Source organism: Lupinus angustifolius, chromosome LG04 (genome assembly GCF_001865875.1).
Source record: "Lupinus angustifolius cultivar Tanjil chromosome LG04, LupAngTanjil_v1.0, whole genome shotgun sequence".
Taxonomy (NCBI): Eukaryota; Viridiplantae; Streptophyta; class Magnoliopsida; order Fabales; family Fabaceae; genus Lupinus; species Lupinus angustifolius.
In genome coordinates this window covers 24,785,008-24,804,172 of record NC_032012.1, presented here as the reverse complement: position 1 = coordinate 24,804,172, position 19,165 = coordinate 24,785,008, and the positions used below count along the sequence as shown (strand labels likewise).

Below are 19,165 nucleotides of genomic sequence, written 5' to 3'. Positions count from 1 at the left end.
TTTACATCCTATTTGGTTTAACATCAAAAAGGCCTTTTTGCCCTGAGCTCTTTCTTGAGGCGTTTGGTATTGTGTTTTTAGATTATGATTATAAAGTGAAAAAATAAACCCAACCCATCTGTTGATACTGTGAATATTAGTAAGGCCCATAGTCTTTCTTTATATTTTTTATATACTTGTACATCATTTAACATTAATGAAAGAAGTTTTCTCTCCTCATCTCTTTCAACTTGGCATCACCCACCAAACTTGAAGATGTTTCTTTGCTTCCTTTTCCTTGTTTATAATAGAAAAAAGAAATATTATTAGAATAGTCTTTAGCCGATTGACAGAACTTTTTTTAATAGAAAAAAGAAATATTATTAGAATAGAAAATTACAATGGAAAAGGATAAGGCATCCTCATACACAAAACAAACATAGAAAGAACAACCTAAGTAATTTAACCATACAGTAAAACATGCCAATTTCTCTATGCATGTCTAACAGACACACTACCAAGAAGACCTTGACCAGAACACAAAGGAAGGAACACCAGAGGATTTCCCTATCCCAAAAGAAGTCTAGGGTCACAAAAGGAATCAAGCTCTTTCCAACCAACCAAATACACCAAGATCAACATAAATAGCACTAAACAAGACCTTTGTTTATTTTCAATACCCAAAACTTCTGAACTTATATTAAATAGATACGAAAACAACCAAGTTGTAGTTTCACTAGGTGAGTTCGGGTACATGGTTCGAATGACGCCATAATTCTATATAATAAATCATGTCCATTGACAACATTGATCTCTAAATCTTTCGTAATAGTTTTGTTTATGGTTTTTCTTGGTCCCCTCTTTCTGCCTCTAGAAATTGGACTAACCTTCATTTGATCTACTTTCCTTATTGGGTCATTTAAAGGCCTTCTTCGCACATGCTCAAACCACCTAAGGCGCGATTCTATAATTTTTTTCTACAATAGAAGTTACCCAACTTTCTCCATAATGCATTTATTCCCAATCCTATCTTGTCTAAAAGTGTGTCCGCTTATCCAACACAATATTCTCATCTAGGTTACATTCAATTTTTTCTTTTTGTTAATATTTTATTGCCCAACATTCAGTCACATATAATCTTTTCTCTTGAAGTTCCCTGTACTACTTCTTCCAAATCCTCCCAAAACTTTATCTTGCAATGTTCATGTTGTTGTACCTGAGGTGCATAAGCATTAATCACATTAAAAAGGTGAACCTTAAAACATCCCAAACAACTTATTCCAAAGAGAAATTGTCACGGAACATTGCAAAAAAAAAAGTATGAGCTCCAGATTCAAAATCATAGCACCACTAGGCCAAGAACTGTAGCTGCTAGTCATATTTCCTTTGTCACAGTTTAATAGGACTCCGACCCGACCCGGGCAATTCCAATACAGGAGTTCAATCCATGACCTCTTATGATACCATTTGTAGGATCAAGCGCGTACTACTAGACCAAAAGCTATAGGACAAAGCTATGAGAGGTCTGCGCTTATGGTGTATGTTATTAGTGTTATTCCTGTTAAGTTAAGAACAAAAGTGCGGACAAAAGCTTTGATATTGTGGACTTTTGGATATCCAGATAGGTTTATTGAACATCTCAAATTGGAGTGTGTCAAGAACTGAAAATAAGATTTACTAGATAAAACCCTGACGAAACAAAGAATCCATGGATTGAGAACACATTAATATAACTGTTCAATTTCTGGTTATGCACTGATTTCTTTAAAATGTGTTTCCCTATTCAATAATTTGCATTCGTTGTAATTTTGTATTTTTTCCTCCCTTCCCAATTTTGTGTGTTTTGGTTGCTTGTTTTCCAACTTGTTGCTTCCGATTTTCCCAGATCTATCTTCTGGATATTTATGTGTTTTACACACTTGTATCGGCTGTCTGGGGATTCTTGCTTGGAGCAAGAGCTCATCTAGGAGAGGTATGCAGTCTTTTTTCTAGCTGCTGAAGTTAGCCACTGTCTAATATTTTGGTACTGTCCTGGGTTATTATTAATATATTTTGTCTTGTCCTTCTGCACATGTTTGGCTTTCAATTCAATGGTATAATTTACCTTGCCCTTATCTGGTTATCAGATTAAGTCACTAGAAGCGCTACACCAACTTTTTGAGCTGTTTCCCGCAGCCTTTATGGATACCCTGCATATTCCACTACCCAACAGGTGCTGCTTGAGATGTGCATTGTTTTCTGTTTTTCATTCTGTAGTTCAAAGATAGTTGTATATGTGTTTCCTTTCTCTATAGTAGCTGTCTGCGATTATCCTTTTGAAATGCGTTGGTTGTTTATATCCGTTCATATAATTCTATCTCAATATTTTTCAGGAGCTCCCAACCATCGGTTCAGGTCAGTCATTTGATCCAAGGAAAACACTGAATCATTTATTGTTCTCTGATTACTATCATCATCATATTAACTTTGTGCTAGCTTGCAATAAACGAATTTATTTATATTGATTGAAAAGATGTGTATGTTACATTGTTTAATGATCTAAAAGCAAAGTACTCTCATGTTGACTGAATCATTTTTATGCTGAGAAATATTTTATTATCTAATTTCCTTCATCTGAAGGCTGTGGAGAAGAACAAGTTTGATGCTGCTCGGTTCTCACCCGTTTGGAATGAGATCATAAGAAATCTAAGGGAGGAAGATTATATAACTAACTTGTTAGTCATGGAAGCTTCTATAATTTTTTTCATATATTTGTGTCTTACTATTTCGTTCCATCTTATATATACCTGTATCGTCCCATTTTCCTTGCATGCAGTGAAATGGATTTGCTTTTAATGCCTAGGAACTCTGGCAATCTCCCATTGGTTCAATGGCCACTTTTTCTGCTTGCAAGCAAGGTAATTAAGATGTTTAAATTGTTTAAATTTTATGGTCTGCATTCTGCAATTCCCAATAATGATGCATAAATTGCCTTGCGTAACTTACAAACAAGAGATTTATCCTCATTGTGACATATATCACCGATAAAACTGGGTTCTGTTGACATATATCTCTTCCTATAAGGCACTGATCATGTTTTGGCTGTTGTAGACGATTCAAAAAAATGAAAAGGGAAAAGCCTACTTTGCTCATTTGGTTCATGCATGACTTGATCTTGTGTGGACATAATCTGGATGCTGTGGTCATCTGGAAATTGTATAATTTGAATTTTCCTACAATTCTAGCATGAATTCATGCCTTACCAATTTTTTATTGATGAGATCAATTGCTGCCCTTGAGAAGCTAATCAAATTGTGCAATGTCAATTTGGAATTGTATGATCCCAATAACCATGGTTTTAATTACAATGTAATATATATCTTATAGCGGATCATTTTGCATATGTATTTATGCTGGCTTTGCTTGTTATGTGGGATTGTGGTTTTATGTCTCCTTCTTGTTAAGATCAATTGATTAGTTTTTGTGCATTATTATTATGTAGATATTTTTAGCTAAGGATATTGCTGCTGAGAGTAGAGATAGTCAAGATGAGCTTTGGGATAGGATTTCAAGAGATGACTATATGAAATATGCTGTTCAGGAGTGTTACTATGCTATTAAACACATTTTGACAGAAATACTAGATGAAGTGGGAAGGATGTGGTGAGTATCAGTTGTAATGCTGAGTTGAATTGAATTGAAAAATGTTCACTCTATTTGATGAGTGTTACTGTTGATGTATTGATTTCTTGTTTGTTGTTTGTTTTCAATTGTTGTCTTCATACCAGGGTCGAGAGAATATATGATGATATTAATGCTTGTATCACAAACAAGAGTAGTCATTCGGACTTCCAACTAAGTAATTTGGCTCTTGTGATATCAAGAATAACTGCATTGATGGGAATTCTGGTTTGTTTCTATTCTTTTACGTTCTTGCCTTGTCTGTATGTGTAGTATTTTAAAGCTTTTGGTTTTTTTATTGAAAATTATAGATCTTTTGAAGTTATAACATTTGTATTTTGTTCTATTGTTATTTTAATGAATTATCTTTGTTACTTTTGTAAGACTCAACGGTCCATTATGTAGTTAATTTGGATAATTATATAATTATTGTAGATTGTATGATTATTAGGCCAGGTTATTAGTTCTATTTCAGACAATTAGTTATTTCTCTTAAATAGACCCTATACAAAGGTATCAATAATAACTTTCAGTATATTAACGATTTTAGAGTAAGTTATAGGGCTCCTATGGAGTTGTTTTGTAACAATTAATCTGCCGTTGGCATTGCTCATAATCCAGTTGTACAGTGAAGAAGAAATACATTAAGATAGAGTGGAACTTCATGAAGGAGAAATTTGAGTGAGCTTATCACTACTGCATATTAGGGCCCCACTAAGGGGCCATCCCCAGGACCTGTGAAGTGTGAGCCTTGTGGACCGCGTCTCACTTGTAATCATAATGTGACCCTGTTCAGGAGTTGGTTTTTCAGAATGGAGAGAATTGTGGTTATCCCGATAATTTTTTCAGCTGTTAGAAATATAAAATCTTTCATGTGCTCTCACCAAACAGATCAAGGTTTTAGAAACACTGGTCTTTGTCAGGGTATTCGGGATCTCTAGTTACGTGGTCAAGAGAGCGATCCTTGCCAACTCCATTCACCTAACAGAGTTCGCCTTTGATGGATCTTGTTACTTTGGGCGCTAGTATATTGACCACTGTTACACAAGCCTCAGTTTTTTATGTTTAAAAGATTTGTTCATAAATATTAAATTAAAATATATCTAATGCAAGAAAACAAAAATTGAAGATAGAAAGAAATTGAAACGAGTGATAGAGAGAGTGATTGAATATTCTCTTCTTTTTATTATGATTAGTTGAGTTACAAAGAATGACACGACTTCTATTTATAGAAGTAGTTCAAGCATTGGTGTAATTCTTCTATTTATAGAAGTAGTTCAAGCCTTGGTGGCAGTTACAAAAGTAACTGCCTCAACTGCTACTAACTGCCTTTGATCTAGAATGTTCTATTCAGCTATGTTCTAGACTATTCTATTCTGGACACACAAGAGCCACAAGGCTTTCTTTTAAAAAATTAACTTGTGCAGTAAGCTAACTAGGTTAAGCTTATGCATTAAGCTATCTCTAACATCTACTTCTCTAATATACCCTCTTAAATCTGTGGGTATAACTTTGAGATGCTTTCTGATGGAAAGAAATCTTGAATTGGAGAGAGGCTTTGTGAGTGCATCAGCTGTCTGAACTTCAGTTGGTATATGCTTGACTTATAATTGCATTGATTGGATTCTATCTCTTCCAAAGAATAGGTCCAACTCAATATGCTTGGTTCTGTGATGAAGAACTGGATTGTGTGCCATGACCAGTGCTGAGATTATCACAAAAAACAAATGATGTTTGATAGGAGAACTTGAGTTCTGATAGTAAGAACTCCATCCAAATGATCTTTTGAGATGTTAGGGCTAGACATCTATACTCTGCCTCAGTGCTAGACCTGGACACAGTATGTTGTTTCTTGGACCACCACGTAACAATATTAGGGCCAACAAAATAAAATGGCAAGCACCTGAAATGGACTTTTTGTCAACAGGGTCTAAGATCCTATCAACATTACAAAAGGCTGTGATTGGTAAAGCATTAGTAGGATGAGTAGGCTTAAGATGAATACCAAGAGTGACAGATCTTTGTAGATATCTTATAATCCTTTTGACAGCAACCCAGTGTTGTTCCAAGGGATTGGATATATATTGACAAACCTTGTTGACACTAAAAGCTAGGTCAGGTCTGGTGATAGTAGCATATTGCAAGGCACCCACTATAGACCTATAGAGAGTGGGATTATCAAAGGGTTGAGAGCCATCTTTGGTTAGCTTAGATGAGGAGTCATGGGATTAGGCAAAGGATTGGCAATATCCATGTTAGCCTTTTTGAGAAGGTCTCTAACATACTTGCTCTGAGAGACAAAAAAGACCCATTAGGAAGATGTTTGACTTCAATACCAGAAAGTAGTCCAATGTTCCTAGTCCTTTTAGTGCAAAGATTGTGCTGAGATTGTCAATAAGATGAGTGACATGAGGAACTCGTCATCCACATATACTAGGACATAGAGCTTGTATGTGGATGAACTATGTATGAACAAGGAGTTCCTTCATTAGCTGTTCTGAAACCCAAAACTCAGATTTCCTTCGAGCCTTTCAAACCATTGCCTAGGAGCCTGCTTAAAACCATTGCCTAGGAGCCTGCTTAAAACCATTGCCTAGGAGCCTTTCAAACTATCTTACCTGGAGTCATTTCATGTTGGCTGTTCTAAAGGCCAACAGAATCCTTAGGTTTGTGCAAAATTCTGAAATTCCATCTTTTCTCAGCGATTCTGATCGTGTTCATAGTCATGTTAATCCTGGATTTTTAAGTTGGTAAGAGCAAGATCAAACAATATTTTCTTGGATCTTAAACTCTATTTCAGAATCTCTAACATCTACTTCTCTAATATTTAAAAAGTGACTACAAATAAATTAATAGATATTTTTGTATATTTAAAAACAGCTAATTATTCTATAAAGTATTATCAATTGTCATTTAAGAAGATAAGAATATGTTTTCCTTCTTCATACCATGGGTAGTGTAAGAAAGAGGGAGAAACTGAGAGAAACTGAGAGAGAAGAATATTCTGAAAAATGTTACTAATGAAAAACTAAACAGTTACAAATGAGAGGGGAATGGTATTTATAGTTAGTTAGGTTGGATGGCTTGCACAATAAGCTATTACCAAGGCTAACTAACTTATACAAAAGTAACAAACACCTCTCTCTTATTGCGTTCTACACTTCTCTAATATTCTCCTATGAACATGAGAGTTCTGAACCAAGTTGACCAAGTTCAAGTAGTCGTTGACTTGCAACGATTTCAAACTCATGAATATATTGTTGCTTATAGGCTCGGTGAGAATGTATGCTGTTTGATAAACATAAGGCACATGATTATGTAGAAGAGTTTTGTTCTGTAATTTATCTCTAACAAAATACAGATCTAGCATAATGTGCTTAGTCTTGTGTAAAACATGATTATGTGGCATTACAACTGTATTTAGATTCTCACAAGAAATGATAAGAGTTCTATAATGGAACTTGAGTTCACTTATAAGTGACTCTATCCACGTCAACTCTTGAGAGGCAAGAGCTAAGCTCCTGTATTATGCTTCTGTGCTTGATCTGGACTCTATCCTGTATTATGCTAAGATTCTGGAGATTGGGTGTTGCTTTTAGGCCACATAGTTGTTAGATTAGGACCCAGAAAGATACACACACCAGAAGTGGATTTCCCATCATCTATGTCTGATGCCCAGTCAGCATCACGGGAATGCAGTTAGGGCTAATGGAGTAGTGATATGAGCTTGTTTAATGGTTAAGCCAAAGGCCAAAATCCCATGTAGATATCTAAGAATCCTCTTGACAACAACCCAATGAGACTTAAGAGGGTTGCCAAGAAATTGGCATACCTTGTTAACACTTAGGCAATATCTGGTCTACTTACAGTAATACAGTTGCATACTGCAAAGCTCCTACAATTGATCTATAGAAAGTAGGACCCTCATAATAGTTTGTCCCCTGCAGAGAAAGTTTGCAGATGCTAGCCATAGGAGCAGGCATAGGCTTATCAGTCCCCATATGAGATCTGTCTAGTTTACCAATCAATCCTTGTAAAAAGGGAGTGAAAAGAAGAGAAGTGTTATTCTAATAATCCTAATATACTTGGATAGAGAAATGCTGATATTTGTTTTTGCCTGCTGAGTAGCTTATTTTCTAAGTTTATCCTTGTTATTATATATTAATTTTTGCAATTTGCATATCAATATATGACTCTTCACAATTTGGTGCCTTTTATAGTGCAAGTTTAGTTAACATTTGAACTTATCATTATTTTGGCATCTTGCAGAAAGAGGCTGAAACACCTGAACTGGAAAAGGGTGCAGTTAGAGCTGTTCAGGATCTGTATGATGTTGTGCGACATGATTTTTTTTCTATAAATATGAGGTTTGTCGTAGACTCACATTGATTTTTAAATTTGTCCACCCACTGACCTGTTCGAGAGGTTTCATCCTTTCTCCCTCATTTTATTAGCTATTACATAAAGGTTGATTTCTTATTTATCCAGGGAGAATTATGACACATGGAGTATATTAATCAAAGCTAGGGATGAAGGTCATTTGTTCGCAAAGTTGAAATGGCCCCATAATACAGACTTGGTATGCTACAATCATATTCTTATCCAGTTATGAATATACCTTCTGTAAGAATTTGCTAACTGTTGAGTACATGCAGAGAGTGCAAGTCAAAAGATTGCATTCACTGTTGACTATCAAAGACTCAGCCTCAAGTATTCCTAAGAACCTTGAGGCTAGGAGAAGATTGGAGTTTTTCACTAATTCACTTTTTATGAAGATGCCTCTTACAAAACCTGTTCGAGAGATGTTATCCTTCTGGTAAATCTTTTCTCTTGGAAGAAATTAATACACTTTTTGCTTCTGTGCTTATGATTTCTTTTGTGTGTGCAGTGTTTTCACTCCTTATTATTCTGAGACTGTGCTTTATAGCATGGCTGAACTCTTAAAGAAAAATGAAGATGGCATATCAATTTTGTTCTACCTTCAGAAGATATATCCAGGTGGTTTACAGTACTTTAGCCTCCATTCTGCCTCAGCAAGAATATCACATAATAACTGGATGGCTTACTTAATTTTGTGTGGTTTACTTTATTCTAATTGGATTGTCCGGAAAAAATCAGCCCTTTATCATTTAGGCCTAAAATCGGGCCAGTGCAATTACTTTCACAACAAGGGGTAGTCCAATTGTTTCAGGGAATATTTGTGCCAACCCTATTGCTTTCTGGCATGTGGTTTGCTGAGCAGTAAAATAAAATATAATAAAATAGACCAGGACAGGCTGGAAGGTAATCAGGTTGGGCCCTCTGCCTTGTGAGAAAGGATTACACCATCCTGGAAGTGGTCCGGCCTGATATCTTTCTGCAGCAAGACTAATTACTTTTTGCTAAGCCTGACCAAATTACTTTTATTTTATTGACAGTTTAGAGAAAGCAACCAGCTATATTAGTTTTGATTGCCTTAAGATAATTAGGTTGAATGTTCTACAGGCCCCTACACTTTTTCGGAATGTTCAAATAGGTCAATATATGTTTAAAACTAGTCATTTTGTGCATGTTATTTTTAGAAGTTTTCTAATTGGTTTGCTAATATGAAAACAATTACTCAATTAAACACCGAAAGTTATAGGACTTAAACGTTTGTGATTAAGTCCATATAGTTTTAATAAAATTAGTCGGATGGTTGTAATTTAAAAAAGTTTAAATTGGAGATATTAAATTCTGCCTACTATTTGAGCTAAGCATTATAAAGTAATCCAATGGTGGGGACCCAATTACAGACTTAAAAAATAGAGACCTATTTGAGTATTATATTTGTGTATTATCTTTAGAAAGTATATAGACATAGAAGGCAGAAACTTTGTGATGCGTTGGAGGTGCGTTAGACATCCAGTGGTGATGCTCTATAATATGGCTGGCGATTGAAGTTTGAGATGAATGGGAGAGAGGCTTCAGGGACCAAAGGCCTAAAAACTGTGGTCTAGCAGGGGCTGAAATCTTAAACCAAACAACCATGCAAGGAACCAGAAACGCTGGATACCAACTTAAAATAGTATATATGAATGATGACTTGATATATGTGAATGATAATGACTTGATATATGAATACATTTGTACACATGTTTAGTCTAATCAATCCCTAAACTTAATGGATTAGGGTCAGCTAGGATGAGCTATCTAAGGAAAACTAATACAGAGGATGATACAACATAAGCAACTAAATACAAATAATATCTTCAATATCTCATTAGATATTATAAAGTACTTTACTGACAGGATCCCAATTGCAAACGTCAAATACGGAGACATACTTGGCTTTCCTTTTTTGTATCTATTTCAGTATCTTTAGAAAGCATATTGAGAGTATAGAGACCTAGATATTTATTTAACCGAATAATTACTTACGTCTGAATACTTTTGAGGTCTTGATTACTTCCAGCCCCTCCCTGTAATTGATAAAATTATCTATATTATTTCTTCCGAAGTTCTGAGCTGTTGTGTATATCAATATCTAAAGAGGGTGAGCTTGGTGCAACGGTAAGGTTGTTGCTTAGTGACCATGAGGTCATAGGTTCATATACTGAAACAGCCTCTCCAATTGTGGGAGTAAGGTTGCGTATATCTACCCTCCCGAGAGCCCACTAAGTGGGAGCCTGATGCCCGGAGCCGCCCTTATGTATGTCAGTTTCTGCACAGTCCATTGATTGATGTTGGCTGCAATTGACTGCAGATGAGTGGAAAAATTTTCTTGCCCGAATCGGCCGTGATGAAAATGCACTTCACACAGATCTTTATGATAGTACTGGTGATATCCTTGAACTGCGTTTTTGGGCTTCCTATCGGGCACAAACACTTGCTAGAACAGGTATTGTTTGTTAATATATTTTGCTGCTCTGATTAATTATCTACTTCTTTATGTCTTTTTTTGTTAGCAGTACTATAACCTCATCTGTGATATTTAATGTTTTGAAATTATTGGCTGCACTAGTTTCTTCTCTTTGTGTGATTTTGGTTTTCAATCTTGATTCAGTCTTATATTTGTTTATAGCTTCTTCCATATAGTGCCCCCTCCTGCAAGAGCTTACTTTGTTTCAGATGTGGGCAATGCTGAAATTTACATAATTATGAAGAATGGGGTGACAGGGATTGATTTCTTGACTATTTGATTATAGTTGCTTACTACCTTGTTTAGATTGAGCTACTTTCATCATTCAGAAATATTTATGAATATGTAGCATCAAAAGCAATTTAAGCCTGAGTAGTCATTGTTGGTGAGTACTGACTACTGAGTAACTTGCTGCAGAGAAGTTAAGAGCCAGCCTCTGCCACTAGAAACCAGTAGCCTCATATGTTAGTGTCACGTCCATAGCAGCTGGCGAAACTCAATCTTAGCCTCAAGAGTGATTTGCATGTTGCTAGACTTGCTCCCCAACTAACTACTATAGGGCCATTCGGTATTATGGAATAAGCCTTGAATAAAGTTTAGTTTAATATTGCCTTGCTATAAGCCAAGTGTGTTAGTTAGGCTTAAGCTCATAGTAGTTCAAGCTAACCAAATCTGTTAGCTAAGCTAGACTAGGACTGGCTCTATTAATAGAGTTGCTTATCGTTGCTTTAACTAACATTCCAGTAATAGAAAATTCAGTTTTCAGTATTCTCTCTCTCTCCAAAGGTTGTTATCTTTACACTCAATGTAGATATATTTTAATATCTAATAATACTGGTAACACTGCTTGAGTCTTTGAAGTAACGTCTGAATGTCCGTCATGAACAAATTGATGTTCCCAATATTGGTTCATGCTAATTTTATGCTATTTGTTGTTCCAAATGCACAGTTCGTGGGATGATGTATTATAGAAAAGCTCTCATGCTTCAAACCTATTTGGAGAGGACAACAGCTGGAGGTAAGAACATATAAACTCCTTAATAGTGTTCCTTATATTATGATGGTAGTAAAAAACATTATTGTCGTAATTTAGATTTGGAGGCTGCAACTGGTAGTGATGAAGTGACTGATACACGTGGCTTTGATTTATCCCCGGAAGCACGTGCTCAGGCAGACCTTAAGTTCACTTATGTTGTGACATGTCAAATTTATGGTAAGCAGAAAGAGGAGCAAAAGCCTGAGGCTACTGATATTGCTTTACTTATGCAAAGGTGAGTTCAGCAATTTTAGGGATCCAGTTTCATGTGTAAGCTATTTACTAGTTGATTATTCTAAACCTAATTATTTGAATGCTTAAATCTAAAACTCCGTACCTATGTTTTTTAATTCTTTATGCTTCTAGAAATGAAGCTCTTCGGGTCGCTTTCATTGATGTCGTTGAAACTGTAAGAGATGGAAACGTTAGCACAGAGTACTACTCAAAGCTTGTGAAAGCTGATATCAATGGGAAGGACAAGGTGCCATTCTTCTGTACTTAATATTTCAGTATTTCTTACTTTCTGTTAAATTCATTGGCTGGCATTTTCACAATCAAATTTTAGCCAGTTTGTATTTACTTGAGTCTATATTTTATCCTTTTGAGAACATGGTTGATGGTAAATCGATTGGGAACCAGTTTTTTGTTAGTAACTAATTAAGCGTGCTTTTGGTGGATTATGTTTTTAGTTTTAGTTTATAAACTGTGGGATTATAAATTGTGAGATTATAATCTATTAAGATTGTAATCTGTTTATGTTTGAATTGCTTAGCTGAAAATTAAATATAAACTAATTTGTTTTATTTCGGTAAGGTAGGAAGATTGTTTTTTACATAGTAAATTACAGAAAAGGATGAGGTTATTTGTTTATGTTGTGATTATTTTGATTGTTTTTTACACTATTTTTGAAATATAATTTTTTTTTATTATTTACCATCATATATATTTTTACTATAAATTTTTGATATTGCATAACAAAGGCTAAAAAAAACATTAAAATACAATATAAAAACCAATATCAATATTAAATAATAACATAACAGAAAGAAATAGAAGTTGCTAAACTTGAATTACATAATTCACAAAATAAATAATACACAAATATTAAGTTTTATACAAAAGTTTTAATAATCATCCTAATTGAGGAAGTTCACCAAAGCTAGGCAGGAAAAGAATCTTTCCAAGATCTAAAGGAGTTATTGTCAACCACTATTTGTTGAAACTATTTTCTCTGTTAATATACGTGAATAGATAAAGGAAATAGTTCCATAAATTCCCTATCATCACCAAGTTCCATAACTTCCCCATCACCATCAGAGAGTTATGAAACTTGGTGGTGATAATGTGAAGAGTTATGGTGTTTGGAAGAGTAAAATGGGAAGTGGAAAAATTGAACAAAAAATAAACTAACAAAAAATAAAGAGTAAATTACACTGACACCCCCTGAGTTTTAGCGAAATTACATAAATCACCCCTCAATTTTTTACATTTACACAAACCATCCTCATTTTTATACTTTCATTACACTAACCACCCCTGAACGTGAAATAAGTGTAATATTTTAAACAAAAAATATGATAAATGCAATTTAGTTAAACAAAACATAGTATATTGTGGAGACAAGTCCAAAAAATATGAGTTAATACCTATTTATCATTTTTGGTTCGTTATGATATATTATAAGAGCGATTTTAACAATATCTCTTTGGAATTGTTGATGCATTTTGTAACAAAAAATAATAAAGATACATTGATTTGTATATTATTTGGACTTGTCTTCACAATATATCATGTTTTGTTTAACTTAATTGCATTTATCATATTTTTTGTTTAAAGAATTACATTTATTTCTCATGTAGGGGTGGTCAGTGTAATGAAAGTGTAAAAATTAGGGGGTTTTGTGTAGGTGTAAAAAAGTGAGGGGTGGTTTGTGTAATTTCATTAAAACTCAGGGGGTGTCAGTATAATTTACTCAAGAATAAACCAACTCATGATTTTGGAGCTTCTAATTTTGGCGTATTTTTTCAAAATAAAAACATAGTTTATAATTTCATTTGGTTGTCAAACATACAAAGTTTATATTTTAGCTTATTTTTCAAAAAATAAGCATAATCTAAAAAAATAATCTATCCCAAACATGGGCTATGTCCCTGAATTATTTTAATTAGAGGTCTTCCTGGAACAACCTCTTTGATTTTGGGGCTGTGGGGGAAAGACTGCACATATAACCTCCCTAAACTACACTGAGTGAGATGCTTGTGTATTGAGCTGCCCTTTCTTTCCATGTTTATCGGGTTGGACTATGTAGTTTGCCCATGTTTTAGATTGCTTTCATTATTGTTGCCTTCATTAATTGAATTATTTTAATAATGGTTCTTGTGGATTGGGTTGGGACCTGTTATTTTTTATGTTGCTTTCATTGTTGTCTCTTCTGTCAATTGAATGAGAGCTCTTTTGTTATTGTTCCTCCCTCAGCTGAAGCATTTTGGTTTCACAGGAAATATATTCATTGAAATTACCTGGAAATCCCAAACTTGGTGAAGGGAAGCCCGAAAATCAAAACCATGCAATTATATTTACCCGTGGAAATGCCGTCCAGACAATTGACATGAATCAGGTGATAGCAGTTTCCGCAGCTGCCTGTATTTTACTACAGTCATCCAAATTGATTGTGTTGGTTGTTAATGATTTGTAATTGTATTCTCTATGTATGCACCACCTAATTTGTAAGCCATTCCTTCGACTTTAATTTATTTTGTGTTCTCTTTGGCTTTGACCCACTACACATTAATATCTTCGGTTATAAAGTCTTGGTGTTATTTTTGCATCACATTGTGTAAATAAACGGGTGAGAGTTTATTTTATTATTGTGAACTATATGATGTATAATTTTTCTGCATTAGCTTTTAAGTTATGATGCTTAGTAGAATTATATTATAGGATAACTACTTTGAAGAGGCTTTGAAGATGAGGAATCTTCTTGAAGAGTTTAATTCTGATCATGGGCTTCGCTCTCCTACAATACTTGGTGTTAGAGAACATGTCTTTACTGGGAGGTGTGTTCAACTTAAATCTCTTGTTAGTGTCCTTTTTAGGTTCAGTTTTGCAATGCTAATAGTTTCGAGTAACTTATCTATTAATATATGCAGTGTCTCATCTTTGGCCTCATTTATGTCCAATCAAGAAACTAGTTTTGTTACTATGGGTCAGCGTGTTTTAGCAAACCCTTTGAAGTAAGTCCATTTTAATTCACATTAACTTATGATCATTTTTGTTGAAATTTATACTAATTGAAGCTATTATATTTCAAATATATTTTCAGGGTCCGTATGCATTATGGTCATCCTGATGTTTTTGATAGAGTGTTCCACATAACCCGTGGTGGCATCAGCAAGGCTTCTCGTGTAATCAACATTAGTGAAGATATCTACTCCGGTATGTTTGTTGCTTTTGCTTCATCGAACTTTGCTGTCCTGGTAAAGGAACAAAATGTCGCAATGTGGTACCTTAGCTACTATTAAAATTAATGGACTGTTTGAAATCTATTGGATACCAATTTATTTTGTAAGGAGTTCAAGTGATAATTATTAAGAACTGGCTTTCAATTTTCACTTATTTTTAAAGTTAATTAACCATATTTGATTATTATAGGCATATTAACAAACCAACTAAAATACACATATATACATTGCTGATGGTAATGGAGTTAAAAAGAAATAGAAGATTTTAGGCTGGTTAAAGAAATGGATATCAGTTGCTCTTTCCAATGTCCTCTCTCCCTTCTGTTTTTTAAGATCTGTTGGATCTTGTATTCGGACTCGGAGTGTTAAAGGATTTTATATTTATATGGAATGGACAAACACAGCAGAGGTTACGTTTTATGTTGGGAGTTTTTCTTCAGAACACAAAATGATGATATTGTATGGCCTTGTGGGTAAAATTGTATAACACTTTTTTGGAGATTACTTCATTGAGACATTAGTATGGGCACCACACCAGGCTGTAGTGATCATGGTAAGTCAGACTGTCTCATGACTTGTGTCTTTTGGGGCATGAGTCTCTAGAGTAAATATGTGAGGATCATATCAGGAGTTAGTGTGAGATAAATTGTGTTGCAAATGCACTCTCTTCACAACTGAATGCTCTTGCTACAAAACTATTTCAGTTCTGTAATTATGTTTCTTTCCTCGTGTCTTTTATGGTTCTAGTTATTTTATTGCTATTGACAATTGAGTTTTATTTTCCATCCCTTTTCTCTTTCTCACTTTTCTTTGCTCGATTCTTGTGAATACACAGGATTCAATTCGACCTTACGTCAAGGAAATATTACACATCATGAATATATTCAGGTGAGGCTTGTTCTAGTATGATGTATCTACAACAAATCCCGCTCTAATAGTAATGTTTACAGGTTGGTAAGGGAAGAGATGTGGGACTCAATCAGATTGCACTGTTTGAGGGGAAGGTTGCAGGTGGTAATGGTGAGCAAGTACTCAGTCGTGATGTATACAGACTTGGGCAACTTTTTGATTTCTTCCGAATGATGTCTTTTTACTTTACAACAGTTGGATACTACTTTTGTACCATGGTATGCTATTTATGCATTTTGATTTTTTTTATCCGTATGTAGAAAGGGGTGAAATTTGAAATAATGGTGGACCGATAAGGAAAATAGAAAATTCTGTGAACAATGAAGATTCACAGTTATTAAACATGATTCTGTATCTATGATTATTAGACAATGTCTACAGACAAGGTATGAGAGTGAGCCTAGCCTACAACACAATACAACACAACATCAGAACTCATTCTAGAGTTTTTGCATTCCCTCTTGCTGTATCAGAGTTGTTGATTTTTCCCAGCTTGTTACGAATAAAGTCAGTCATGGCCACTTTGAAAGCTCCTAAAAAATTATTACAAAGTAATATGGAGTTTATTATGTTGAGCTTCATTGCAGCTGTAAGGTTGCTCCCTTGTGACCTGCAGGTTACTGGTTCTAATCCTTAAAACGGCCTCCGTTTATTGGGGTAAGGTTGTATGCATCTAACCTTCCTAGATCCTATTATGTTGGAGCCATATGCACTAAGTATCCCTTTCTAAAAAAGAGGGTGAGCCTCAGTGCAATAGATAGATTTGCCTTTTGACCTAGAGGCAACAAATTTAAATCCTGAAAACAACCTCTCTACTGGTGGGGTTAAGGCTCTGTACAAATACCATCCTTGGACCCCACTAGGTGGGAATCTCATGCGTTGGGCTGCCCTATTTCTGAATGGAGATTGCTAAGGTGGATAACATGAACAAATGCTCCAATCGTCTTTGGCAATCATACAATACATATCAGAAGGGAAAACTCTAAATAAATTATACTCAATGGTAGTGAATGTTGAGCAATGAAGTGCCAACATATACAATAAGCAAGTGTAGTGGAGCTGACTATGTTGATATACAATTTGGAACAATTGTAGTCAGGAGAAAGCTGGAGTAGCTTATTGAGGAGAAAATAAAAGAAACTTGCTTAAGATTGCTTGGTCATTAGCAAAATAACAATATTCTCTTGTGAGAAAATTGGAGCAAATATATGATATTTTAATAAAATGGGTTCATAGAAGGAAGACCTATGAAAAAATTTAGGAGATGCTATTAACAGAGACCTAACCAGCTTTGATTTACATTACTCTGTTGAATATGAGAGGGGAGAGGGAACGAGATAGCCCATCCACATTACAATAATCCTGACACTCATTCTAAAACATCTCATGGAATGAGAATTTTCATGCCTTGTAATTTCAGAATCACCAGCTTGTATGTAACTATGTCTAGGGTTTCTTAATCTGATGTTTCTTTGTCATCTTGCAGTTAACTGTGCTAACTGTATATATCTTTCTCTATGGAAAAGCATACCTGGTAAGTTGGATTTCATTAAACTTTTGTTTATCTGAGATAACTGTTGTTTCTATTTCGTAGTTTGGGTGAGATGGTCTTTTTCACAATTTCTTTTCATTTACTGGAGTTTCATTGCATCAAGTGTTTCTGGATCTTAACCCTATGGTCTTAAGTTGGAGATGGTTTCATATTACATTTTTATTTTGCATGTTTATTGGTGCGCAATGTTTTCCCTTTTTGTGAAATCTTTCCTTGTTTGGATATTCTTATTTGCATCAATCTTGATTTTTCATTTTTAGCATTTTATATTTGAGTATTGTTGCTATTAAGACTAAAGGGATGTGTAATGATGTGATGTATACAGCCTCAGCATTTTATATTCAGTACATTTTTGCTTGTATTATTCCAACCAAGTTTAATCTGTTTTCAGGCATTCTCTGGTGTTGGTGAAACCATTGGAGAAAGGGCTAAGATAACTAAGAACACTGCTCTGAGTACTGCTTTGAATACACAGTTTCTCTTGCAAATTGGTATTTTCACTGCTGTGCCAATGGTCTTGGGCTTCATTTTAGAACAAGGCTTCTTGAGGGTAAGTGAGTGTGTCTGTGTATCCCATTCTTCATCTTTATAGTTATGATCCAAGAAATCTTGTGCAACAAGTTGTGGCCGGAATTTGAAATATTTGAGAAGTTGATTAGCACATACAGTCATACACGTAAGTGTTTGTTCATACTTAGATATAGAGATGAGATTTAGGTAGCCATTAACACTTCTCTGGAAAATATAAAGAAGTGACTTCTCTTGCATGTTTCACAAGGCATCATTGAACCAAATCATGTACTTTCTTTTTTAACTCAATTACTGTGTTCTCATATCATTGTTGTGCATTTTCATTCTTGGCCATACCAGTATACTGTTAATAACAGGCATGTCAACTATATAGAGGCAAGACCACTTGAACTTGTGTTGACTCTATACCTTGATTATGTTTTCTTTTATCTGGCCAGTGCTCCTATACCTCCTGGCAATGGGTTTGATTTGGGAATGATTTCAATAATGTTAATAATTGAATTATTTTGCCCTTGTTTTCTGAATTTATATTGAATGCTGTGAAGGCAAATAATTTGAGAACAAGTTCTGCCATTTTCAAATTTTTATATTGTCGATTGCTCCGCAGGCCATTGTCGGTTTTGTCACAATGCAGTTCCAGCTCTGCTCTGTATTTTTCACATTTTCTTTGGGTACAAGAACACATTATTTTGGTCGGACTATTCTTCACGGCGGTGCAAGGGTTTGTCTACCTTCTTTTTTCTGTCTCTTTTATTTATTTCCTTTTCTTAATTTATAATATGTTAAGTTGTCAACAGTATCAAGCAACTGGGCGTGGGTTTGTTGTCCGCCATATCAAATTTTCAGAGAATTACAGACTCTACTCTCGTAGCCATTTTGTTAAAGGGTGAGGACCACTCTCTGTCATTATAAAATACATAAAGGGAAATACCTTGTGAGATTATTGTGTGACATTATGCTTACCAGATTTTAAATCAGTCCAAGAATTTCAGAGTTCAAGATTCGTATTTATTTGTTCTCTAGTTATGCCTTTTGTTCATTATTTCTTGATATTTTTAAGATCAAATAATTAATTGGCAAGTCATGTTCTTTTTTCCTTTCGCACTGTCTATATTATAAATAAAACTGTATTTTTCCTATCATGATTCGGTCCTAGC

General features: G+C 34.8%; 1 protein-coding gene across 1 annotated transcript in view; it reads left to right on the top strand.

Annotated features, from left to right (window-relative positions):
- The window catches only part of LOC109346485 (callose synthase 9-like), a 44,453-nt gene that overhangs the window by 18,098 nt on the left and 7,190 nt on the right, over positions 1-19,165 (top strand). Inside the window, exons 23-47 of the mRNA XM_019586067.1 lie at positions 1,865-1,951; positions 2,106-2,191; positions 2,352-2,373; positions 2,599-2,693; positions 2,795-2,876; positions 3,461-3,621; positions 3,747-3,867; positions 7,909-8,006; positions 8,128-8,218; positions 8,295-8,455; positions 8,528-8,637; positions 10,364-10,498; positions 11,469-11,537; positions 11,613-11,790; positions 11,922-12,036; positions 14,053-14,172; positions 14,496-14,611; positions 14,705-14,788; positions 14,878-14,990; positions 15,852-15,904; positions 15,967-16,143; positions 17,412-17,459; positions 17,869-18,027; positions 18,616-18,729; positions 18,806-18,894. Of these exons, the coding sequence (XP_019441612.1) occupies positions 1,865-1,951; positions 2,106-2,191; positions 2,352-2,373; positions 2,599-2,693; positions 2,795-2,876; positions 3,461-3,621; positions 3,747-3,867; positions 7,909-8,006; positions 8,128-8,218; positions 8,295-8,455; positions 8,528-8,637; positions 10,364-10,498; positions 11,469-11,537; positions 11,613-11,790; positions 11,922-12,036; positions 14,053-14,172; positions 14,496-14,611; positions 14,705-14,788; positions 14,878-14,990; positions 15,852-15,904; positions 15,967-16,143; positions 17,412-17,459; positions 17,869-18,027; positions 18,616-18,729; positions 18,806-18,894 (2,684 nt within the window). The remainder of the gene's footprint in view (positions 1-1,864; positions 1,952-2,105; positions 2,192-2,351; positions 2,374-2,598; positions 2,694-2,794; positions 2,877-3,460; positions 3,622-3,746; positions 3,868-7,908; positions 8,007-8,127; positions 8,219-8,294; positions 8,456-8,527; positions 8,638-10,363; positions 10,499-11,468; positions 11,538-11,612; positions 11,791-11,921; positions 12,037-14,052; positions 14,173-14,495; positions 14,612-14,704; positions 14,789-14,877; positions 14,991-15,851; positions 15,905-15,966; positions 16,144-17,411; positions 17,460-17,868; positions 18,028-18,615; positions 18,730-18,805; positions 18,895-19,165) is intronic.